The 27,149-nt window shown below is 45.8% G+C and overlaps 1 protein-coding gene across 1 annotated transcript in view; it reads right to left on the minus strand.

Moving 5' to 3' along the window:
- Positions 1–27,149, minus strand: part of MAP3K4 (mitogen-activated protein kinase kinase kinase 4) — a 540,168-nt gene that overhangs the window by 39,418 nt on the left and 473,601 nt on the right. Inside the window, 1 exon segment of the mRNA XM_030198101.1 lies at positions 14,020–14,090. Coding sequence (XP_030053961.1) covers positions 14,020–14,090 — 71 coding nt within the window.

Below are 27,149 nucleotides of genomic sequence, written 5' to 3' on the forward strand. Positions count from 1 at the left end.
GATTACAATAGGAGCTGAAGGAAACAGAGGATTCACTCCAAATACTTGCTTCCCAGTGCACAGTACAAATGTGAGAACATTTATTTGAACAAAAACCTGTTTTTCTTGACTACCTCACGTGGGTCGACATCCACGTCAGCCCAGGAACCGGCATTTAGCCACAGCAAAAAAACAAAAAATAAGTTTTGCTGTAGTCTTCTGGCGTGCGTGCAGCACGCACCGTGCAGACTGATTCCCGCCTGCTCAGTTAAATAAAAAAACATAACAATAACAACTCCAAAGGGGAGGTGGGAAGGATTGTGAGAATAATCAGCCTGCTGTCCTCGGAGAATACCTGCTACAGTTATATATCTTCGCTTTCTCTGAGGGCAAGCAGGCTTGCATATTCTCACATGTGGGGTATCCCTAGCATTCAGGCTCACTCAAAACAATGAACATTAGTCAACTGGGCCTCTCAACGGCGAGGACATAACATAGGTTAGTCTGAACTATATACAGCTAGCTGAGAGTGCAGCCTGGAACAGAATTTTAAAAAAGGGCCTAGGTGGATGGAGTTGGATTCTAAACCCCAAACACATTCTGCAGCACTGACTGCCCAAACCGACTGTCGCGTCGGGTATCCTGCTGAAGGCAGTAGTGAGATGTAAATGTGTGGACTGATGACCACGTTGCAGCCTTGTAAATCTCTTCAATGGAGGCTGACTTTAAGTGAGCCACCGACGCAGCCACGGCTCTGACATTATGAGCCGTGACATGGCCCTCCAGAGTCAGCCCAGCTTGGGCATAAGTGAAGGAAATGCAATCTGCTAGACAACTGGAGATTGTGTGTTTTCCGATGGCGACTCCCCTCCTGTTGGGATCGAAAGCAACAAACAACTGGGTGGACTGGCCACCGGGGGAGGTGTGGAGGACAAAAATGTGGGAAGTGGGCAAGCATGAGGTTCAGAACTACCGTGATTCTCCCAAGTTGATTAATCATCAATACGCTTATGTGTGGGCCTCCTGCCTAAATATGCTGGGACAGGGATGGGGGGGGGGGGGGGGGGGGAGACAGTGGATTAGGGTGTATGGGAATGTATGGTGTGGCAAGATATATAAGGTTGATGGGGATGTTTGAGTGCAATTGGGAACTGGGGGTAAAACAAAACTCGATACAGAGTGCTTGTAGTTCTCTATAATAATGGGAAATTAAACAAACAGTTCTATATATGATAACTCGGATAATGTACCTTTGGATAATTATCAGCTGTAACTGATGTTTCAGTATGTTTTTTGTATTAGCATTGTGTATTGAGAATAAATAAATAAATAAATAAATAAATAAATAAATAAATAAATAAAAACAAACAACTGGGCGGACTGTCTGAAGGGCTTCGTCCGCTCCACGTAAAAGGCCAATGCTCACTTGCAGTCCAAGGTGTGCAAGCTGCTCTCGCCAGGGTCAGCATAAGGTCGGGGAAAAAATGTTGGCAAGACAATTGACTGGTTCATATGGAACTATGACACCACCTTCGGCAGGAACTTAGGGTGCGTGCGGAGGACTACTCTGTTGTGATAAAACTTAGTATAAGGTGCATCCACTACTGAAGCTCACTGACCCTACGAGCTGAAGTAACAGCCACCAAGAAAATGACCTTCCAGGTCAAGTACTTCAGATGGCAGGAATTCAGTGATTCAAAAGGAGCTTTAATCAGCTGGGTGAGAACGATGTTAAGATCCCATGACACTGGTGGAGGTTTGACAGGGGGCTTTGACAAAAGCAAACCTCTCATAAAGCGAACAACTAAAGGCTGTCCAGAGATAGGCTTATCCTCTATACGCCGATGATAAGCACTAATTGCGCTGAGGTGAACCCTTACGGAGTTGGTCTTGAGACCAGACTCTGACAAGTGTAGAAGGTATTCAAGCAGGGTCTGTGTAGGACAAGAGAGAGGATCTAGGGCCTTGCTGTCACACCAGATGGCAAACCTCCTCCATTTGAAAGAGTAACACCTCTTTGTGGAACCTTTCCTGGAAGCAAGCAAGACTCGGGAGACACCCTCTGAAAGAACAAAGGAGACAAATTCTAAGGTCTCAACATCCAGGCCGTGAGAGCCAGAGACTGGAGGTTGGGATATAGAAGCGACCCTTCATTCTGAGTGATGAGGGTTGGAAAACACTTCTAACTCCATTGTTCCTCAGAGGACAACTCCAGAAGAAGAGGGAACCAAATCTTACGTGGTCAGAAGGGTGCAATCAGGATCATAGTTCCGCGATCTTGAGTTTCAGCAAGGTCTTCCCTACGAGAGGTATGGAAGGATACGCATGCAGAAGGCCTATTCCCCAATGAAGGAGAAAGGCATCTGACGCTAGTCTGTCGTGGGCCTGAAGTCTGGAACAGAACTGAGGGACCTTGTGATTGATCTTAGTGGCAAAAAGATCCACCGAAGGGGAGCCTCACGCTTGGAAGATCTTGCGGGCTACGCCCATGTTGTGACTACTTGTGAGGTTCTCTTACTCCGCTCAGCCTGTCGGCCAGACTGTTGTTTACACCTGACAGATAAGTGGCTTGGAGATACATGCCCTGATGGCATGCCCAAAGCCACATCTGAACAGCTTCCTGACACAGAGGGCGAGATCCGGTGCCCCCCTGCATGCTGGTGTAATACATCGCAACCTGATTATCTGTATGAATCAAGATGATTTGGTTGGACAACCAATCTCTAAAAGCCTTCAGAGCGTTCCAGATCGCTCGTAATTCCAGGAGGTTGATCTGAAGACCTGTTTCCCGGAAGGACCAGGCTCCTTGAGTGTGAAGCCCATCTACATAAGCTCCCCACCCTAGGAGGGATACATCCATCGTCAGCACTTTTTGTGGCTGAGGAATTTGGAATGGCCGTCCCATGATCAAATTGGACCAGACTGTCCACCACTGAAGAGAATTTCAAAATTCAGTGGACAGTTGGATCACATCCTCCAGATTTCCTGTAGCTTGATACAGCTGGGAAGCTAGGGTCCATTGAGCTGAGCTCATATGAAGACGTGCCATGGGTGTTGCGTGCACTGTAGAAGCCATGTGCCCTAAAAGTCTCAACCTCTGCCGAGCTGTGATCTGCTGAGACGCTTGAACTGTGCACACCAGGGACAGAGGTTGCCTGCCCTTGTCTCGGGAAGATAAACCTGAGCAATCTGTGTGTCCAGCAGTGCTTCAATAAACTCCAATTTTTGGACAGGACTGAGATGGGACTTGCAGCAATTTATTACGAACCCCAATATCTCTAGCACCTGAATAGTCATTCGCACGGACTCCAGAGCACCATCCTTCGAGGTGCTCTTCACCAGCCAATTGTCGAGATAAGGAAACACATGCACTCCCAGTCTGCGTAGCAATGCTGTGACTTCTGTTGGACAGTTTGTAAACACTCTGGGTGCAGACGCCAGGCCAAAAGGCAGTATACGGTACTGAAAGTGCTGTGTTCCCAGCCGAAATCGAAGGTACTTCCTGTGAGCTGGAAGTATCGAGATGTGTGTGTAAGCATCCTTTAAGTCCAGAGACCACAGCCAATCGCTCTCCTGAATCATGGGAAGAAGGGTGCCTAGGGAAACCATCCTGAACTTTTCCCAGACTAGGAATTTGTTCAGGGCCTGTAGGTCTAGGATGGGATGCATCCTTTTGCACAAGGAATTACCTGGAATAGAATCCCAGCCCTTCTTCCCCTGGTGGAACGGGTTCAACTGCATGGGTCTTTAGAAGGGCGGAGAGTTCCTCTGCAAGTACCTGCTTGTGCTGGGAGCTGTAAGAACGAGCTCCCGGTGGGCAATTTGGAGGTTTGGATTCCAGATTGAGGGTGTATCCTAACCGAACTATTTGAAGAACCCACCAGTCAGAGGTTACGAGAGGCCACCTTTGGTGAAAAAACATTAACCTCCCTCCAACCGGCAAGCCGTTCGGTACAGACACTTTTACTGCAGCTATGCTTAACTGGAGCCAGTCAAAAACTCGTCCCTTGCTTTTGCTGGGGAGCAGCAGGGGCCTTAGGTGCATGCTGTTGACAAGAACAAGTGCGCTGGGGCTGAGCCTGACTAGGCTGTCGAGAAGCCGGAGTGTACCTACGCCTAGCATAGGAATAGGGAGCACTGCTCTTCCCCAGAAAAACCCTCCTATATGAGGAGGTTATTGCAGAAGGCGCCCGGCAGGAGAGAGAATCCATAGCATCATTATGCTTCTTGATCTGATCAACAAGATCCTCTACTTTTTCACCAAAAATGTTGTCCTCCCAGCAAGGTACATCCGCCATTCACTGCTGGACCGAATGATCCAGGTCAGAGACATGCAGCCATGAGAGTCTGCGCATTTTTATACCTTGAGCAGCGATTCTGAATGCCAAATCAAAAGAGTCATAAGCGCCCCTGGCCAAGAATGTACGACACGCCTTCTGCTGCCTGACCATCTGGCAAAAAGGCTCGGCCTGCTCCGGAGGGAGGGCATCGACCAAGCTAGACAGCTGCCTCACCGAGTTCCGCAAGTGTACACTCGTGAAGAGCTGGTAGGACTGGATATGGGCAGCGAGCAAAGCGGCCTGATACATCTTCCTCTGAAAAGAATCCAAGGTCCTAGCTTCTCTGTCTGGGGGCGCCAAGACAGTCTCTAGTACTCTTGACTCTCTTGAGGGTGGAGTCCACCACCATGGAATTGTGGGGTAACTGAGATATCATCAACCCTGGTTCACCGTGGATCAGATACTGGGAATCAGCTTTCTTCGAGATCACGGGATCAGACAGAGGAAACGACTAGTTCCACATAAGGACTTCCTTCAGTACCTTATGTAGAGGAGCCGTCACAGACTCCTTAGGAGGAGAGGGATTGTCCAAGGACCTTGAGCATCTCAGCCCTGGGCTCATCCTCCAACTCCATAGGGAATGGAATAGCCGTAGCCATTTCCCAGACAAAAGATGTAAAGGAAAGACTCTCAGGAGGAGACAGTCTCCTTTCAGGTGGAGGGGAAGGTTCAGAGGGAATCCCATATGACTCATCAGAAGAAAAGTATTTGGGATCTCCCTCTGACTCCCACGAATGCTCCTCTTCAGTATCGAATAGTACTTCTCTTAGGGAATTCTGAGACTCAGCTTGCCTCGACACCGAGGATCGACGTCCTCGATGGCGATGTCGAGAGGCTGACGAAGCTTCCTCCACCGACGTCGAAGGGGAGTCGACCTAGGTGGCATCTGACACCAATGGGAACCTCACTGCAGGCTAAGGGCCAGATGCCGCTGCAGCAGACAGCACGGAAGGCGCAAGCACCCCCGACACCGAAGCAGACTGGCTCAGCAGTCCTTCCAGAAGCTCTGGAAGTAGGTCCCGGATGCGCTCGTCGAGAGCCACCATCAGAGAAGGCTGCGGGGTCGGTGGAACAGCCGGTGGCAGAATCTGCTGAGGCTCAGGTGCAGGTACCAGGCTGCTAAGAGACCGGCACATTGGCATCTCCTGTATGGAGGGGCAGCGATCCTCTCAGCGCTGACGCTTCTCAGGTGCCAAATCCCTCAACGCCCCGGAGCTCCTGGTACTGTGTGTCGAGGGAGATCGGTGAGGGTGCTTTCGTCGCCCAGACTCCTTGGTACCAATGAGGATGACGTGGAAACCTCATGTCTCCTCGGGGTCGGGTCCGACGATGGTTGGTTCTGGGGTAGCAGGAGACCTCAAGGCAGGTGGAGACCCACTCGATGCCTCACTGCTCTCACTGCAACTTGGTCTCTCAGCAGCCATTACCTCTGCTCCTGACATTGATGCTTCCCTCGGTACCAATGTCGATGTCGAAGGACTGGACCGAGCCCCAAAATATTTCTCTCGTTGGGCTTCTCGAGCAACTTGGGTCTGTTTCTTCAAACGAAGACACAGATTACAAGCAGCCGGGCTGTGGTCGGGCCCAAGGCACTGGGATAAACCAGGAATAGGTATCGGTACCTGAGATGGTTCGGTTGCACCGAGTACAACGTTTGAAGCCGCTGGGTGTCCTCGATGACATGGAAGGAAAAATGGCCTTGTCGAGATTAAAGGACTCGATTGTGCCAAAATAAAGGGTCACAAAAAAGGGGAGAAACCAGATCACGCGGCCTAAAAAGCAGCCAAGTCGAGAACAAAGAAAACTTAAAAGTAGGATCAAGGCTACATTGAATGCTATCAAGATCTAGCTGCAGCCACATTGAAAAGACGAGCAGAGCTTAGACCTTTCACAAGATTCTTATCTGATAAAGGCATTAAATACAGATGGGGTCATCCATTTGTGCTGCGATTTTATAAAGATGGGAAACAACACCAGGTACGAGATATCGCAGAAGTAGCAGAGATTTTTCCAGATGAACGACCAAATGAAGATATCAACACAACACAGAAACGTATTTCAACATCAGGAGACAAGCCTCGCTGGCAAAGAGTCACTACAGGGAAGGGCCGACTCCAACGACAACGCTCGGATGCATAGCTGAAGAGAATGGAGGACAGAGCCAAGAAATAAATAACAAGGGACCATATAAGACTCAAATGTAAACATCAAGTGGACATCTGATATACAAACTGGTATATTTTCTATAATAGTTAACATGTTAATACAGATATATGTTGTGGATAAACCCTATGTGATAATATTATCATTCGGTCACTAAGCTGTGTGGGGACCAAGATATTAAGTGATAATATGCGAGGGTGGGGGTCACTTTACTCCTGGACAGCCCATGACTTTGTTACCGGTGTGTCTTATGAAGGGTAGGGAGGGCAGGGGAGTTATTAGTTGGGGACAAAAGGTTCAAAATATGCAACACCTGAGGGTCGGGGGAAGGCAACTACTCATAGATAATAAACATAGCTATGGACACAATGATAGGAGGAGGGGGGCAGTAACACACAGAGATGATAAGTAATATAAAATGCATGACCCTTAATGTAAAGGGGCTTAACTCTCCGGGAAAGCGACAACTCATGTTTAAGGAGATTCAACGCTTAAAGGCAGATATAGCTTTTATTCAAGAGACACACTTAACCCCTGCAGCAGAAAGATTATGTCACACTAAAAAAGGCCAACAGATTTTCTTTGCATCCACTTTCTTAGAAAAAAAAAAGAAGAACGGAGTGCTGATAGTGATGTCACCACACTATCCCTGGCAGGTGAAGCGAATAGTGAGAGATAAAGGGGGTCGATATCTGCTGATAGTGGTGGCGGTGGAGGGGGAAATCCTGTCGCTCTTAAACATTTATGCTCCTAATGATCAACAGGGTGCTTTCTATTTGGCACTGTCGGCGCTCCTATCTAAATACTAGTAAAAAAGCCCCGTTTCTGATGCAAATGAAACGGGGGCTAGCAAGGTTTTCTTCTGTGTGCATGTGGGAGTGTGTGTGTCCCTGCCCTCTGCCCTCTCTCCCCTCCCCCCTCTGAGTCCTTCACTGCTTTGCTGTGTTTTCCTTCACTGACTGTTTGTGTTACAGAGAGGGCGGGGCAGACACTCATGGGGAAACCGGATATCTCTCCCCCTTCACACTTCCGGCTGGAGGCTTCATAGAACGTTGGTGTTGCCTTTTATATAGAGAGATATTGAGGGCACATTATTACTTGGCGGAGACTTTAACTTGACCCTACAGCCAACACTAGACAATACCACACAAGGGATCCAATATTCACAGGCTGATCGGACCCAACTCTACACATTTATGCGCCAGTGGCAATTAATAGATATCTGGAGGCATAAACACCCGCAGGCCAGAGAATACACATTTCACTCTGCGGTCCATAACTCTCAGTCCCGCATAGACCTCTGGATGGGACCATTGGTTATAAAAGATAGCATAAGGCAAATTCAGATTCACCCGAGGACATGGTCAGACCATGCTCCAGTGATGTTGGAACTAACACTAAAAATAAGGCGCACAGAACCACCGCAATGGCGATTTAATGATAAACTACTAGCTGATCCATTGATAGTCACCAGTCTGGAGAAAGACATTATATTGAAATTAATGACAATGGAGAGGTATCATCGGGAACACTGTGGGAGGGGTGCAAGGCAGTGATTAGGGGTAAAGTCATAGCCCTGCAGGTACATCTTGAGAAACAGACTAGAGCACGAACCCAACAAATACATACAGAACTGGCAACACTCACTGAACACACCACTCAGCAGAGGAACACTAAAGATATTCAACACCACATGCACGCCCTCCAGATGGAGCTTCGGGAACTCCAAATGGCTGAGATAGCAGAACATCTACAATGGGTGAGGCAGGCTCACTTTGAGTTCGGGAATCGTACCTCTAGGCTATTGGCACACAAATTGAAAAAATGGTCCACCGGTGCCCACATTGCGGCTGTTCGAGATACTGAGGGGAAATTATGCAATACCAGTGAGAACATTAAGACGGTCTTTACTAACTTTTATAAAACGCTATATCAGGCTGAGGAGGTCGTTGACTCTCAGGAGTCCCGGGAATATCTTAGACAGGTAGCACTTCCCACAAAATCGCAAGCTGATAGGGAGATGGTATCAGCGCCCGTTACGCCGGAAGAGGTACTGTGGGCTATCAGAGACTTGCCAAACGGGAAAGCACCGGGCTCCGATGGGTATACGAATAAATTTTATAAATGTTTTAGTAAACTATTAATTCCACTACTAGTTCGGGCCTTTAATGAGTTAGAGCTACAAGCTGAATTAGCATATACTTGGAGGGTAGCTAATGTGGTAGTCTTACCAAAACAGGGAAAGACCCACAATACTGTAGCTCCTACCGTCCGATATCACTCCTGGGTTCCGATTATAAGATTTTTACCAAAATACTCGCCAAAAGACTGCAAAAACTCATGCCAAGATTAGTACAGGTGGTGGACCAAGCGGGCTTCATCGCAGGGCGGCAAGTTGTTGATAATGTTAGAAGAGCAATCCACTTGATCCAAGAGGCACTCAATACCAGACAACCTACGCTGCTCTTATCCTTAGACGCCGAAAAGGCGTTTGATCGGGTCAATTGGGATTTCATGTTTGAGGTATTAGATTATATGGGATTCACGGGCCGTTTTATTACATGGCTACGATTACTATATGCTAACCCGCTAGCTGTCTTGAAAATCAATGGGATTAGATCAGACCCAATAGCACTGGAACGGGGGACTCGTCAGGGATGTGCGCTATCATCATTATTGTTCGCTTTGACAATAGAACCACTGGCCCAATACTTACATCAACATCCACACATACATGGCTTGACAGTGGGACGAACGGCGCACAAAGTTATGCTGTTTGCGGATGATATTCTCTTGACATTGACTAATCCGAGTGAATCCCTGCCTCAGGTAATGAATGGCTTGAGCCAATATGGCAGGATATCTGGGTTTAAGGTAAATATGGGTAAATCAGAGGCATTAGGCCTGGGATAACAACCAAAGGAAAAGATTTCCCTCCAAAGCCAGTTCCCGGTGAAGTGGGTTACCAAGTCCCTCAGATACCTAGGTATCCAATTAACACCTACCTTGGAGGGTATTCACCAAGCTAATTTTCCCCCGAAATTGAAGGAGCTTTTTCAAGAATTGGATAGGTGGGAGGCTGAAGCTGTCCTGGATGGGCCGGGTGGCAGCCATCAAAATGATGATTTTGCCTAAGCTTCTATATCTATTCCTGGCTTTGCCACTGCCGGTACCTAATGGGTTCTTCCGCCATCTTAACCGAAAAGTATTCGCCTATATATGGCAACACAAGCCGCCGTGAGTGCGTGCAGCTAATTTTTATCAATCAAAACAACGGGGGGGTATGGGAGCTCCAAATTTTCACCTATACCACCAAGCGGCGCAATTGCGCATACTGGCGGAGTGGGGCACTGGTAGTGCCAAACCTTGGCTCCAGATGGAGCAACACTGGCTGGGTCAGCGGGACCTACGCTCTATATTATGGATGCCTAGAGGCCAAGCCCAGGCCTATATTAAGAAGGCCCCAATAGCAGTGCAATATCCCCTTCAAACGTGGCTGACTATACGGAAGAGTCGTTTCCCCAAGAGAACATATTTCCAACAGATGGCAGTAAAAACGGCCCCGGTTGTCCGTTGGGGATAGATAACCCACTATATAGTCATTGGGAGAAGAAAGGGCTAGGCACCTTGGGCCAATTATGGGAAGAGGGCCAAATGATATCCTTTACAGAGCTGCAGGATGACTATGATCTACCCTCCCACCACCTGTTCCACTATAATCGCATTAGAGACTACATTAGCAGGAGAGCTAAAACAGAGTTATCCTTGGAGGAGACAGATATACAAAAAGCAATGAAAACAGGGGGTCACAGGGGATGTGTCTCTCGACTATATAGGGCCTTACTTGATGATCAAGGACCAATACTACATTATCTTCAGCGCTGGGAGAGGGATCTACAAATAACAATAGAATATACACAATGGGAAAAAGCATTAGAACACATGTTATGGGTCTCTATCTCTAGTTCTATGATTGAGAATGGTTATAAAGTATTATATCAATGGTACTATACACCCAAGAAACCGGTAAAAATGTATGGGCAGGGATCAGATCGATGTTGGAGGGGATGCACAGAGGTGGGAGATATGCTCCATATATGGTGGTCCTGTCCGAAGATTCAGACCTATTGGTCGAACTTGCTAGATCAATTTGCACAAGTGACTGGGGTACAATATCCCACTAAACCAGAGGTCTGTTTGCTGCACCTTCGCCCACCGAAAATTCGAGTGTCAGATCACAAGCTAACATCAACATGGTTGGTAGTGGGAAAAATCGCATTGGCGGCCGCTTGGAAGAGCCCATTGGCACCACCAATAATAAAGGTGATACACAAGATGGATTATCTCTATCAAATGTCTAAAATGACAGCCATGCGCTCAGGACAGATAACAAAGTTCAATCACCATTGGGAGCGCTATAGACTATGGAGACACCAGGGAGGGATAGACCTGGATGCACCTAAACTGATTGTTCCGATTCTATGAATGGGTTGCCCAGGTATTTGAACTCACCGACCCTCGGTGGGACTTGGGGATTTGATTTTTACGGGGGAGGGGGAGGAGGGAGGGAAATTTTTGTTAATTGCTACGCACTCACTGCATAGAGGTTATCAAAATGTTACAAATAATATGTATGAGTTTATCTGTTAAAAACTTTAATAAAAAGATTACAAAAAAAAAAAAAAGAATGAACAAGGACCAAGTAAATTAAAAGGAAACTCTTTTTTTTTTTTTAATGAACAATGGAGACGCAAAAAAACTTGCGAAAATAGCGAAAAAGAAGAGACTATTTTCCCGGGCCTTAACGAGGAGCACAGGAGGAACCTGCAACACCTCACTGCGGAAAAAAGAAAACTGAGGTACGCGCTCGTGCGGTGGGCAGGAAGTCAGTCTGCACATGCTCGCAAGAAGACTCCAGCAAAACTTTTTTTTGCTGTGGCAAAATGCCGGTTCCTGGGCCAACGTACACACGTCGACCCATGTGTGAGAATAAGCAGCTTGCTTGTCCTCAGAGAAATATATATATATATATATATATATATATATATATATATATATATATATATATATATGTATGTATGTATATACACACACAAACACATATATATACACATACAGTTCTATTCATTTTTATTTATTCTATCTAGAGTACATCAACTCAGGTAGTTTCCCTCAAAAGGCAAACACACACTGAACAGATGCATTCTAGACAGAGTAGACAAAATTGAACAGAGCCACACCACAATAGTTCCTCTTTGAATACACCTGTGCACTCATGCTGAAAAACATATTCTAGCTTTACTCCAAGAGAACTGTCTCCTGGGTAGCAGACCTGGAGGGCTGCAAAAGTTGCACATTTTACATTAATTGCTACAGTGGTGGAAATAAGTATTTGATCCCTTGCTGATTTTGTAAGTTTGCCCACTGACAAAGACATGAGCAGCCCATAATTGAAGGGTAGGTTATTGGTAACAGTGAGAGATAGCACATCACAAATTAAATCTGGAAAACCACATTGTGGAAAGTATATGAATTTATTTGCATTCTGCAGAGGGAAATAAGTATTTGATCCCCCACCAACCAGTAAGAGATCTGGCCCCTACAGACCAGGTAGATGCTCCAAATCAACTCGTTACCTGCATGACAGACAGCTGTCGGCAATGGTCACCTGTATGAAAGACACCTGTCCACAGACTCAGTGAATCAGTCAGACTCTAACCTCTACAAAATGGCCAAGAGCAAGGAGCTGTCTAAGGATGTCAGGGACAAGATCATACACCTGCACAAGGCTGGAATGGGCTACAAAACCATCAGTAAGACGCTGGGCGAGAAGGAGACAACTGTTGGTGCCATAGTAAGAAAATGGAAGAAGTACAAAATGACTGTCAATCGACAAAGATCTGGGGCTCCATGCAAAATCTCACCTCGTGGGGTATCCTTGATCATGAGGAAGGTTAGAAATCAGCCTACAACTACAAGGGGGGAACTTGTCAATGATCTCAAGGCAGCTGGGACCACTGTCACCACGAAAACCATTGGTAACACATTACGACATAACGGATTGCAATCCTGCAGTGCCCACAAGGTCCCCCTGCCCGGAAGGCACATGTGACGGCCCGTCTGAAGTTTGCCAGTGAACACCTGGATGATGCCGAGAGTGATTGGGAGAAGGTGCTGTGGTCAGATGAGACAAAAATTGAGCTCTTTGGCATGAACTCAACTCGCCGTGTTTGGAGGAAGAGAAATGCTGCCTATGACCCAAAGAACACCGTCCCCACTGTCAAGCATGGAGGTGGAAATGTTATGTTTGGGGGTGTTTCTCTGCTAAGGGCACAGGACTACTTCACCGCATCAATGGGAGAATGGATGGGACCATGTACCGTACAATTCTGAGTGACAACCTCCTTCCCTCCGCCAGGGCCTTAAAAATGGGTCGTGGCTGGGTCTTCCAGCACGACAATGACCCCAAACATACAGCCAAGGCAACAAAGGAGTGGCTCAGGAAGAAGCACATTAGGGTCATGGAGTGGCCTAGCCAGTCACCAGACCTTAATCCCATTGAAAACTTATGGAGGGAGCTGAAGCTGCGAGTTGCCAAGCGACAGCCCAGAACTCTTAATGATTTAGAGATGATCTGCAAAGAGGAGTGGACCAAAATTCCTCCTGACATGTGTGCAAACCTCATCATCAACTACAGAAGACGTCTGACCGCTGTGCTTGCCAACAAGGGTTTTGCCACCAAGTATTAGGTCTTGTTTGCCAGAGGGATTAAATACTTATTTCCCTCTGCAGAATGCAAATAAATTCATATACTTTCCACAATGTGATTTTCCGGATTTAATTTGTGATGTGCTATCTCTCACTGTTACCAATAACCTACCCTTCAATTATGGGCTGCTCATGTCTTTGTCAGTGGGCAAACTTACAAAATCAGCAAGGGATCAAATACTTATTTCCACCACTGTATATAAGACATATAATACTTGGGCTACCTAGAAATTCTGGGGCAGAGCTGCCTGCTATGACTACCAAGGGCCAATATGGGTCTAAATGACAGGTTGCACCATACATGCTTATGCTATATCTTGTCTGTCTCTGAAAGGTAATGATGCCAAAATAGACATATGATAGAGATGGACTCATTTACATAACACAGTGAGGATTTTATTAATACATAACTTGTGAAGGTGTCTCTCAAGAAGAAGTGTTTCAGCTTCATTTTCAAATGTCCCCATTAAGGACAGCTGAATAAAATGATGGCTTCTCTCACCAGAACCCCTAGTTTAGTGGTTCTCAACCCAGTTCTCAGGATTCAACCATTTAATCTGGTTTTCAATTTTTGTACAAAGAATATGCTAGTCTAACCCCTGCATGTTCAAAGTAGGTAATCTCACTGGCCAAGCGTGTCTCCAAAGACTCAGCTGAAAACCACTACTCTAAATGGTTATTACAATAATACATGTTTGCTCAGTGTGCCTTTGGCTACTTTAATAAATGATGATTATTTTATTTTTAGAGTATCTGACATTCTACTCACTTCTTTCATAGCCATCAGCTCACCAGTATTCACATTAATGCATGTATAGACTTTCCCATACTGGCCTTCACCTGAAAATGAAAAATAATGATTTCAAGGACAACTCAAACAAAATGTTAATTTTCAGTCAATCTGTTTCCTTGAGCAATAAGGAATCTCATGCTGGTCACAGGCTGGAAAGGAAACTTCCTCCAATGTTAAAGCATTGACTGTACAAGTACTTATGTCCCATGCTCAGCATTTCCACTGGCACATTCCCCACTCAAGTTCACCCCATTCCTTTCATCACATACATGCAAAAGTGGACAAGGCTCTGACAGCCTGAACTTTGCACCACTCTAATACTGACCCCAATATGTGGGATAAGTACACAAGCCTGAATGTGCATAAGAACTCAAAATAACAAAATTGTTTTCACATACAATGCAGACCATAGTCTCTAACAGCAGACCACAGTGCACCATGGATTGACCACAGAAATCCGAAGTTTTTCAGTGGTCTGGTGTATATGATCTTTCAGTCTATTCTTTGGTCAGCTGAGCAAAGTAATCTAAGCCATACTTCAAAGTAGGCTAGAGATTGCTGGCAGCATTTTTGGGTAGAAAATCTTAACGTCTACTTGTAAGAGAGTAGTTATTTAAATATTTATACGAACATATTAATGTCTTCCTGAACACAAAGTTCTGTCCAAAGTAATACATAAAAACACTGTTTTACAAATAAGACAGTGAAAACAGACTCTGTCCACTCCCTACCTCCCTCCATATAGCATACATCAATCAAAACAATGGGTGCTCCTAAATGTTACACTCCCTCCGGAAACAGGAAGGTTTAAAGATTTTTCTGGAATGTCAAATAATTCCTTTCCTGATGTAATAGCAGTTGCATACTATTTCACCCCAGTAGGACTACCACTAGAAATGATATATCTTGATTCTGAACTCCATCTCCTTCATTGAGGGTACATGCAATAAAACACCCTGACTAGATGATAGCTTGATTTAGTATGTCCTAAGGAAGAGGATATCTTATCTCATAAGTACCTCCCCTCTCCCACAGAACATGAAAGCTCATTGTCATCAGTCTGAATTTGTAATCGTGCTGATATCAGAAACCAGTGTAACTGGGTTAATAATGGCCTAGCAGAAGACCATTTTGAGACGCCTAGAATTACTTGTGCAACCAAATTTTGTGTTGCTTAAAGATATTGTAAAAGGCTTTTAAAATTTTTTTTCTTTGCTATCTTACAGAGACTATTATAATAATCAAGACCTGGCTTAGAGGCTACACTAAGACTCTAAGTACATCCAAATCCAAAAGAGGGCACAACCTTCTCACCATTTTAGTTACCCTCAACACTTGTGCTATTTGTGGTTCCAAACTCAAGCTATCATCTATATCTAGGCATTTCAACCCAGCCCTCGGACACACAAAGCTAGTTATGGTTTCAGGATACCCACCATGAATATGCATGAGGTAGATTTGCATACAATGGAGGAAGTGCATGCAAATGTATCTCATGCATATTCACCGTGGATATCTTGAAAACCTGGCTGTCTTGGTGTGTCCCAAGGCCTGGGTTAAGAACCACTGATCTACGTAAACCTTCAAATTTCTCTCACAGGGCTGAAAGCAACCCAAATCCAGTATTAACACAGGTGATGAGATGATTGGGTTGAGCCATCCTACATGGAGGAATTCAATTAAAGAAAGCCAACTGGCAGAGAACAAATGTGAAACTGCTCACAGACCCAAGTTTACCGTGTCCAAAGCTGTTATTGGGTCATTCTCCAAACAGAAAATCAACTGCATATCATCTGTATACAAAACCCTGAAGAAATCCACTGTAGAAACAATATACTCAATGGTCTGCACAAAAATATTAAATAGGAGGGAAAGACTAGACCCTGAAGAACTCCATACCAATCTTTAAATGGCTTAGATAGGATTCTGTTCACTAGCACCTGATATTCTCTGCCTCTCACAAAGAGATCTAGTCATTGGTATGCCTGCCAAACAACTTCAAGATGCTGTGATAAAATATCCCAACTGACTAAAATGAATTCACAGAAAGATCTTAAAAAGTTACATGCCCTGTCCTCCTTTATCCAAATACTCCCATTAACTCATCCTGTACTGCCAATAACAGTTTCTGTATTGTGTCAAATCTCAAATCCAGCCTCGGCCTAATACATCTCCTCCTGTTCCTTAGAATGACACCCATCCCAAAACCTTACTCAAAAACAGGGAATTAGAAATTGGGGCTATAGTTACTGCAAACTTCAGAATCTAAACTTGGTTCCTTTGGGACCAAGGTAATCACAGCTTGCCGTAATCTACTTGGTTCAAATATATATCCTGGCAATGCCTTCAAACAACATGCATGACAAGTATCCAACTACAGAAAGACAGTTTTGCTTAATAATTCACTACCAGAAGGTGAACTAAAATAAACCAGCTCACTATTCTTACCTTGTCGCTTCAACAACATTTCCCTCTCCAATAAAATTATTTTTCCAACCCTTAACTAAACGTTCTTGCAAGTGCTCCACTTTCTTTTTAAAGAAATCAGCTAAATTTGGGTTCCAGCTTGCAGCTAGGCTTTACATTCTGCTTCCTTTTCTCAAAAAGCGAAGTTACTTGCCTGTAGCAGGTGTTCTCCGTGGACAACAGGTTTCCTTACAGTTGGGTGCTGTCATCCTGATGGAGCCCAGTGCAAATGCTACCAGAGCGCTATATCTTTAGAAGCTTTTGGCAGCGGGTCCCACCGTGCCTTCCCACCTAACGTGTGAGAGCGGGACCCCTCAGTAACATAAATTAAAGAGAACTACAAGGGAAGGTGGGAGGATACCTGTCTTGCTGTCCTCGGAGAGCATCTGCTACAGGTAAGTAACTTTGCTTTCTTCGAGGACAAGAAAGATAGATGTATCCTTACACTTGGTAATTCCTAGCTAGCAGGCTCATTGAAAACAACATGAGGACAATAGCTCGCAACAGAAAGACTAATTTGAATCCAATTAATCTAAAACTATATACAAACTGGGTTTGAAGGTGCAGCCTTAGCAGAATAAAAAGGGGCCTAAGAAGGTGGAATTGGATTCTAGACACCAAACAAATTCTGAAGGACTGTCTGGCCAAACAGATTGTCGTGTTGGGTGTTTTGCTCAAGGCAGTAAAAAGATGAGAATGTGTGGATCGAAGACCACATTGCAGCCTTGCATATCTCCTCAATAAGTCAAAACCTACCTCTTTACCACTGCTTTTGACTCCTAACTCACTTACAATGTCCTTTATCCTCACCTCTTTATTCCCTCACCCTTAACTCAAAACCTAGGTCTTTACCACTGCTTTTGACTCTTAACTCACTTACCCTGTCCTTTATCCTCACCTCTTTATTCCCTCACCCTTAATTGTTCTGTTTACCCATCTTATCTAGATTGTAAGCTCTTTGAGCAGAGACTGTCTCTATGTATGGTGTACAGTGCTGCGTATGCCTTGTGGCGCTATAGAAATGATAAGTAGATGGAAGTAGATAGAGAATAAAGGCTGACCTTAAGTGGGCTACTGACAAAGCCACAGCTCTGACATTGTGAGCTGTGGCATGGTCCTCAAGAATTAACCTGGCTTAGGTGTAACAGAAGATGCAATCTGCTTGCCAACTGGTCAAAGAGCACTTACCGATGGCAGTCCCTATTCTGTTCAGATCAAAATAAACAAAAAGCTGGGTGGACTGTCTATGGGCTTTAGTCCACTCCAGGCAGATTAAGGCTCGCTTGCAGCCAAGCTGTGCAGTGCACTTTTGCCAGGAAGGGCATGCAGTTTGGGTAAGAATATTGGCAGAACCATTGACTGGTTAACAGAGACCTGGTTCAATGATTGACATGAATGGGACACAATCTTACTGGATTGTAATCTATTTAGGAAGGATAGTAACATTGTAAGTGATGGCAGATAAAGACCTGAACGGTCAATCTAGTCTGCACAACTGTTTGATGATCACTACTGCCCAGGTGGGCACCCACTCAGACATTAGAACACTTTCTCCATTTATGAGCAACCAGGTCCAGTGTCACTCCTTCCCTTGTGGGTTCCATCACCATTTGTCTGAGCAGAGCATTTTGAAATCCACAATCTCTCTACTTCTTTCCGATTATGCAGATTGAGCTTTCCAGTCCGCATCCAGCAGGTTGAAATCTCCCCTTTCTTTCCCAACTTTTGGACATCTACAACCAGATCTTTATTAAGCTGCTCTAATTGTGTCAGAGGTCTGTAGACAACACCCATGTGGACAGAGGTTCCGTCTTCTCTTTTCAAGGTGATTCATATTGCTTCTTTCATTCCCCAGACCACCTGCATTTCAGTCATTTTGATATTGTTTCTCGCATATGGAGCTACTCCTCCACCTTTTAGACCATCTCTATCCTTCCTAAATAGATTACAATCGAGTAAGATTGTGTCCCATTCATGTCAATCATTGGACCAGGTCTCTGTGACAGCAACATCATCTAAATCTGCCTTTACTATCAGGGCTTGCAAATTATGAACTTGGTTACTTAGACTGTGTGCGTTTGTGGTCATTGCTTTCCAGCTATGTTTTTCAGTGGCAGTCTCATCTTTTGTACAGTTTTTTGTTTAGTCTCACCTTCTATGGTAATGCTAAGATAGAAGTAAAGAAAGCAATGAAAACAACAGTCACAGTTTGTCTATTGCTGGGGGTGACCACCTGAATTGACCTGCTTCCAAATGCCACCCCCAACTTCTAGTTTAAATGCCTAGAAACATATTCTCTGAATTTCCCACCAAGGATTCTTTTTCCTGTCACAGTGAGATGCAACCCATCATTACAATATAGTCTTTTGTTTTTACATGTATTGCCCTATCCTCCTATGTACCTAAAAGCTTCCTGGTAATACTAGGCTTTGAGCCACTTATTGAAGTTCAGTATTTTGTAGTCTTTCCTTTTTCTTTCCATAAGTTGGTGGAACCTCAGAAAAAGCTACAGTTAAGATGGAGCTCTTGACACCACCTTAGGAAGAAACTCAGATAGGAATAGCAAGACTTCACCTACACTAGCCGCCCTTCCCCAGGAGTTGAGCCCCTGGCTGCAGGCGGCCGACAGGACTTACAGGACAGGGTAGGAACTAGAAGCTGCAAGCAGCCACTAAAACAGGGAACAAACACCGACAAACACGAGACAGAACTGAAAGCTGCCAGGCAGCCACTGAACAAGAAACACAGACAAACAGAAACTAAACACAAAAGACAAACAAGGAACAAGTCTAGGAAACAAACAATAACCCTAAGCTAAACTACACACAGACTAACTAGCAACAGACAAGGAACTAGAATAAAAACCAAGCTAGGCAGAAGTGCAACAAGCACCAACAAACCAGGGCCTTAGGCGATGCAAAGGCAAAGCAGAGAGTTTCCAAATGGCTAATAAGCCCAGCAGCAGCTGAGATTCAGCTGCAGCAATCACCAGGCAGCTATGGGTGCTGTGCAGGCTCAAACAAGACAAGCAAGTCTGGCAGGCCGGAAGATCCGGACTGGACTGAGCTGAAGTCTGGAACGGGAAACAGCACACAGACAATCCAATGCAGTCACCAGGCCTGGCCACCTGGGGGCGAGATGACTGAGAGCCTGAAACCAGGGCACGACCGTGACAATAAGTGACAGGCTACTAGAACTTGAAGCTCACCGACTCTGCAAGGTGACGTGAACACCACCAAAAAGAAGACCTTTTAGGTCAGATACTTCAGATGACAGGAGTCAAGAGGCTCAAAAGGAGCGCTCATCAGCTGGTTAAGGATGACACTAAGATCCCATGACACAGGAGGTTTGAGAGAGGGTTTTGTCAACATCAAATCTCTCATGAACCAAACTAGAGGCTGTAGAGAGATGGGCTTACCCCCTACATGGTGGTGAAAAGCACTGATTGCAGAAAGATGAACCCTTACAGAGTTGGTCTTTAAGCCAGAGATGTAGGAAGTACTCAAGCAGTTTTTGTGTAAGACAAGTAAGTGTATCTATGACCTTCCCTCACATCAGATAGCAAACCTCCTCCACCTGAAAGTGTAACATCTCTTAGTGGAATCTTTCCTGGAAGCCAGCAAGATTCTGGAGACACCCTCAGGCAAATCCAAGGACTGAACTTCTACGCTCTCCATATCCAGGCTGAAAGAGCTAGGGTCTCTGGAGGCTGGGGTGCAGAAGAGACCCCTTTTTCTGCATGATGAATGTTGAAAAACAGTCTAACCTCCATTGTTTTTTTGGAGGACAACTCTGGAAGTACAGTGAACCAGATCTGCCTTGGCCAGTAGGGAACAATCAGTTCCCCAATCTTGCTTGAGTTTCAATAAAAGCCTTCCACATTAGAGGGATAGGAGGATATGCATATAGGAGACCCTCCCCCCAATGCAGGAGGAAGGCAGTCTGTCAAGTGGTCTGAGTCTAGAGCAGTACTGAGGGTCTTCATTGTTGAGAGGTGTGGCAAAGAGGTCTACGGAGGGGGTGCTCCATGGCTACACCCATACCAAGAGACCTCTCGTTTGGCTGCAGCATGATCCTGCTTAGCCTGTCCGCCAGACAGTTGTCTTTTCCTATGTGGCTCTGAGCATCCTACTGTAAATGAAGGCCACTGTCACATCCCAACTGCTTTCTCTTGTTCCATATCCCCCTGCTTGTTGACATAGTACATTGCAACACTGATTGTCCATTCGAAATAGGATAATTTGGCTCACTAGCCATCTCTGAAAGCCTTTAAAGAGTGCTCCATATTGCCCACAATACCAGATTGATATGAAAAGTCACCTCCTGGTAGGACCAAGTCTCTTGAGTGTGAAGCCCATTTACATGAGCTCCCCATCCCAGGTTAGATGCATCCGTGGTTAGCATCTTTTGGGGAGGTGGAATTTGGAATGGTAGTCCCAGGATCAAACTGGATTGAATTAGCCACCAGCGGAGACAGTGCCTGAGCTGTGGTGTGACCCTGATGACATCCGCTAAGTTCCCTGTGGCCTGATGTCACTGAGAAGCTAGGGTCCATTGTGCTGTCCTGAAATGGAGACATGTCAAGGGTGTACATGTACAGTGGAGGCCAAGTGGCCTAGTAATCTCAAACATATGCTGGCTGCTGCGAACCTGGTTGGCAATTGCCATGAGAGCAGTTGCTCAATCTTGAGAAAAAAAGGCTTGAGTGTTCACTGAGTCTAGCAGGGCTCCTATGTACTCTAATTGTTGAATGGGTAGGAAATGGGAGTAGTTGATTATGAACCCCAGCACTCCAACACCTGGACAGTTCTCTGCATTGACCCTCCATTGATGTGCTCTTGACCAGCCAATCATCAAGGCAGGGAAACACATGCACTCCTGGTCCGCATAGCGACGCTGGCAACTACTGCAAGACATTTTGTAAATACCCTGGGCATGGATGCAAGGCCAAATGGCAGAATGTGGTACTGGTACTTCCTTATTGGGAATCTGAGGTACTTTGGTGATCAGGAAGTATCTGGATGTGGGTATATGCATCTTTAAGTCCAGAAAGGCACAGCCAATCATTTTCCTGAATCATGGTGAGAAGGTGCCCAGAGGAAACCAACTTGAACTTTTCTTTGACCAGATATTTGTTCAGGGTCCTTAGATATAGGATGGGATGAAATTCCCCTGTCTTCTTGGTTATGAGAAAGTACCTGGAAGAGAACCCCTGCCCTTCCTGCCCTGGTGGGACGGGCTCAACTGCATGGGTCTGGAGCAGAGCAAAGTTCCTCTGGCAAGTACCTGCTCATGTGGGCACCAAGAGATGATGCCCATGGAGAACAATTTGGAGGTCTTATTTGTCAACTGAGAGCGTGTCCTGCGCGGACTATTTGGCGAACCCTCTGGTCGGAGGTTACAAGGGGCCTCCCCCTACCAGCAGATCATCCGGGATGGATACCTTGATGATGGCTATGGTCTCCAGGAGCCAGTCAAAAGCACATCCTTGCTTTTGACTGGGATGCAGGACTTGACTTCTGTGGATGTTGCTGAAGGGGCCCCAAGGGGTGCTGGGTATGGGGCTGCTGCTGAGGATGGTAAAAGGAGTAAACCTATATCTTTGAGAGTATTAGGAACTTCTTGGGACCCACTGGGAAACTCCAACGGGAGGATGCAGAAGGAGGCCGCTGGGAGATGTTTCTTGATTAGGTCAGTGACCTCGTTCACCATGTCCATGAAAAGGTTACCTCCCTGGCAAGGAACATCCAATAGCTTCTTCTGAACTGCAAAGGTCAAGGTCAGAGACACACAGCCATGAGAGTCTGCACATTCCCACACCCAAAGTACGGACGCAATATCAAAACCATCATATGCACCCCTGGCCAGATATTTCCGACACTTGATTTTGGCCAACTGGCGAAGCTCAGCAGGCTGCTTCTATGAGAAAGTGTCTACAAAGTCTAGCACACTATGAACCAGAACTGCAAGTAAATGCTCATGTAGAGGTGTTAGGATACTAGCATGGAGGCTTGATAGTGGAGGAGGTGCCTAGTGGTTAGGGTGGTGGACTTTGGTCCTGGGGAACTGAGAAACTGAGTTTGATTCCCACTTCAGGCACAGGCAGCTCCTTGTGACTCTGGGCAAGTCACTTAACCCTCCATTGCCCCATGTAAGCCGCATTGAGCCTGCCATGAGTGGGAGAGCGCGGGGTACAAATGTAACATAAAAAATAAAAAAAATAAACCTTTCTCACAAGAGTCTAAAGTTCGGGGCCTCCCTGCCTGGGGTCGCAGAGGCATGAGATCTGGAACTCTTATCTCTTGAGAGTGAATCCCCCGAAGTGATGTGGCAACTGGACTTTCTAAAATTCGGGAGCCTTCTGCAATTCACCTTCTTTGGTATGACGCATAGAGAGAGAGGGGTTTCCGTTCTTCATCTCTGCATCCTGGAGAACCCTGTACAGAGGAACTGTCACAGCATTTCTGGGTGGAGAATCAAACTCCAGAACTTGGAATAATTCACCTCTAGGTTTGTCCACCAATTCCAAAATGGCATTGTCATTCCTTGACAAAACGAGTGAAGGAGAAGGGCTCAGGTGGAGACTTCCTCCTCTCATCAGACAGAGAAGGGTATATGACTCTCCTCCAAAAAGGTGGTCTAGCTCTTCCTCAGACTCCCATGACCAGTCCGTGTCAGACTCAGTGAAGTAGTCCTCATGGGACTTCTGAGGCTGCATCTGTCTCGGTAGTCTGGAATGAAGTCCAGGTCTTGGGGCTAGGTGCCGAGGTGCATGCTCACATCTTGAGCTCAAGGGAGCTTCCTCTCCCGATGTCATGTGATGCCATGTATGGGGAGGCACTGACACCAATGCCTCTCAAGACAAGGGGGTAGGAGGCTGCTCCATAGAGGAAGCATGGGCCTCAGGATCAGAGTGGCTGAGTGCTGCAGCTGGCGCAAGTGCCCTCAATGCTTCAGCACTTTGAGGCTGTAGCCAAACTTGCTAACTCCTCCCTCAGCACGGCCCAGAACCAATCATCGAGGACAGGCATCAGTAAGGCTGGGGCTCGTGTTGGTGTGGAGACAGCCTGCTGAGTTGCCTGTGCCATGTTGGAAGCAGGGTCTTGGCTGCACAGGGGCTGAGGCCACGGCACAAGAACAGAGGGGGAGCAGTCCTTTTGGCACCAACACTTCTTGGGTGCCAGTGATGCCAATGTTCCAGAGCTCCCAGCACTGTGTGTCAAAGAGGACCAATGCTGATGTGTGACATCGAGGCTCCTTGGTGCCAAAGAGGATGATGTTGAATCTACATGTGTCCTCGGTGTCTGGTCTGATGCAGATCGGTTCCAGGGTCTGTCACTAGCACTCGACGTCGAGGGAAGTGGAGAGGCCAGTGCAAGAGGACCGGATACCCTAGGCAAACCTTCAGCTTTACGCTCCCTCCTCCAGTTAGCTTTCAGGCTCCTAATATGTAACCCCTAAATACAACAAACATCATGATTTTGGGTAAATGGGCTATTTGAATATTACTCACCCTTCCTGCTGGAAAAATAATGACCCACTCTTCCCGCAGAAAACAATTGAGCAGTGCTGATTCTTCAAGTTTGAATGGTTCCCCCACCCCCCACCAGAAGCTGCTGCCCTAGGCAAATGCCTAGTTCTGTCTAATGTTTGAACTGGTCCTGCTCATAAGCAGCAACCTTGTCATCGGATAAACCTTTCCCTAGAGAGGGCTTGCTACTCATTAATTTTCTCCTGGCTAACAATGGCCCTTGCGCCCATCCCTGCCGTTTTCTGCCCCTGAATATTTAACAAAAAATGTACACATGCATGATCGAACTAGGGGACAAAACGCATTGTGAGTATCTGCAAATTCCCCTGAACACAAATCTTTGGTACCAAATACCAAATCCAGAAGTGGTCGGCTATATGCATTACACTACTACAAACTGTATTAAATCAACCTCCAACAAACCCTTAATTAAAAATTATGCCTTACTACATTAGAATCTTCCATATGTGAATTAAAATCTCCTAAACAATTACAAGATTTCTAAAAATTACAAAAAAGAAAACACTTAAATTACATAGCCATACTCAATAAAATCAACAATTAAAACCTACACATCCAAATCCTTGGAGTGCCAGATCAAGAACCAGGGAGAAGAAGAATGTAACTGGATGAACTGCAAGTTATCAGTTAATAATCGCTTTTAAAAATTTTACAGTAAATAACATTGCTTTCAAATATAAATGCAAAAAAAAAAATGCTTAAACAAATCAAACGTATCGGTTCACTTTAGCATTTTCTGAATAACTGGTTGTTTGTCAATAAATCAAAATCCATGATCCAATTCCTCTCACCACAAATGAACACTGCTGCACTCCTACTGCTCTGGATGTCCAAACAGTAGGCAGAAATTTGAGGCCACTCCATGTTACCTTACTGTGGATCAAAACAGAGCCTGGCCCAGCTCCACCAACATATATTTCTCCATGGCATCGCTTCAGACGGTGCCACAATTACTCCTATCTTTTCCCAAACCAATCAATCAATACCTAAGGAGAAACAAACCCAAGAGCAGTGAGAAAATGAGGGAAGTTTCATGGTACAAAGAGAGATCAACAGACTCTGCCTGATTTTCTTAATCAGAAAGGAACTGTAGATACCAGCTGTTCCAGTTACTGCTGCCCAGCATATAGGGAGGGAGAAAAAGGCACCATATTCACAAGCAAATGCTACAGACAGGTGGTGATGCTAGGTCTGGAATTCAAGCTTCTCTCCTTGGCCAATGAACTCAGAAAGGGAGAGGTGGGAGGGAGGGATGGAATCTGGCGGTAGTCTCACAAAAGCCTCTCAATCAGGCTGGAGCTGTGGGTATGTGGGGTGTCTCATCTCATATCAGTCTTTCGCACTTAAGATTCTCTCTCTCAGGCTGGAAAAGGTTTTAGTGGCTCTTTCTCAGGTTGCCCACACATCTTCCTGTTCTGCTTACAGGTCAGAAGGTGACCTATGCACAGATATAGTGGTCTACTGGCTCTGGACGGGCCTGGGCTGGGCCCAGGATACATTACCACTGTATCATATTCAGTGGTGTGCTGGTAAATTTTTAACAACAGGCACTCTCCCCGGTCCAACTCTGCCCCCCCCCCCCCCCAATCCAAATTGCAGAGCTGGCTATACCCAGGGAGAGAGCCGAGGGGGGGGGGGTCATGCATTACTCTCTCCGGGAATTTTTTTTTTTTAATGCTTCCAGGTTCCAATCTAATTCAAGTTTAACGTGGGATAAAATGCCATAAATAAGTAAATAAATAGATAGATAGAAACTCTGAGCATTAAGAACCTGATTCCCATAACATGATGTCTGTTTTAGAAGCCCATTACCAGGAGAAAAAAAATCTCTGCACCAATAACAGGGTTAAATGTCATAAATAAGTAACTAAATAAATAAATAGATAGAAACTCTGAATGTAGAGCACCTGATCCTTATAATATGACATCTGTTTTAATGGTCCTTTACCTGGAGAAAAAAAGATCTGTGCACAAATATAATACATGCTAGGGTGGTCCCTATAACCAGCCCCTCTAAATGACACACTGATCATGATTTATAACAAATTACTACTCTATGAAAAGTTATTCCATTACTATACTTCTCTGACCTCTGTGTACATCTGTATGCTGCCAAAGCTGGCATGTTTGAAAATATAAGCGAAATTGAATTAAAATGCTACCAACAATAAAGAACGACAACATGGATGAAGCACCTGATTCTTATAACATGATATCTGTTTTAGTGGCCCTTTACAAGAGAAAAAAATCTCTGCACAAATATAATACATGCAAGAAGGTGTCCCTATGACCAGCTCCTCCAAATGATACAGAGGTATGATTTATAACAAATTACTACTACCTCTGGGTTCATCCGTATGCTGCACAAGCTGGCATGTTTGAAAAATATGAGTGAGATGAAATTAAAATGCTACCAACAATAAAGAACAACAACGTAGGTTCAGCAGCTCATAAGTTTGCTTGATTTTGTTTTGGGTTTAAGGGCAGTGCGGGGAAGTAGAAATCAGACTAACCTAAACAGCAGTGTTGTTCCTAGGGGGGCGGACACCCAGGGCGGCGCCCCCTCCCCCGATGCAGCGCGGACCCCCCCCCCGGGTGCATGCCGCTGGGGGGGGGGGGGGGGCGCAGCGCGCGCCTGCTGCGAGTTTACTAACTTTGCTCATTCCGCTGCAGCTCCCTCTGCCCCAGAACAGGAAGGTAAACCTGTTCCGGGGCAGAGGGAGCTGCAGCGAACGAGAGAAGTTAGCGACTCATCGCAGTCAGGCGCGCGCCGCGGCACCCCCCAGCGGGCGTGCACCTGGGGTGGACCGCCCCCACCTTGTACTCCACTGCCTAAACAGCTTCAATTCTTTGTTTCATGCAGTGCCTGGTCTACCCGGAGCCTTGTCTCTGCCGAGTAGTGTACAGCCCCGCTGATGCAACTTCCTGTGGTGGGATCCAGCAGAGAAAAGGCTCCGGGTTGGTCAGGCAGTGGTGATGGGGGATGATGAACATAAGGGACGACTGATGAGGTATGCTGGGGCCGGGGGAGGAGAGAGGAGAGGAGGGAAAAAAAAAAAAACAGATGCTGTGTGCTCGCTGCCTGACT

The sequence above is a fragment of the Microcaecilia unicolor genome, chromosome 3, assembly GCF_901765095.1.
Source record: "Microcaecilia unicolor chromosome 3, aMicUni1.1, whole genome shotgun sequence".
NCBI lineage: Eukaryota > Metazoa > Chordata > Amphibia > Gymnophiona > Siphonopidae > Microcaecilia > Microcaecilia unicolor.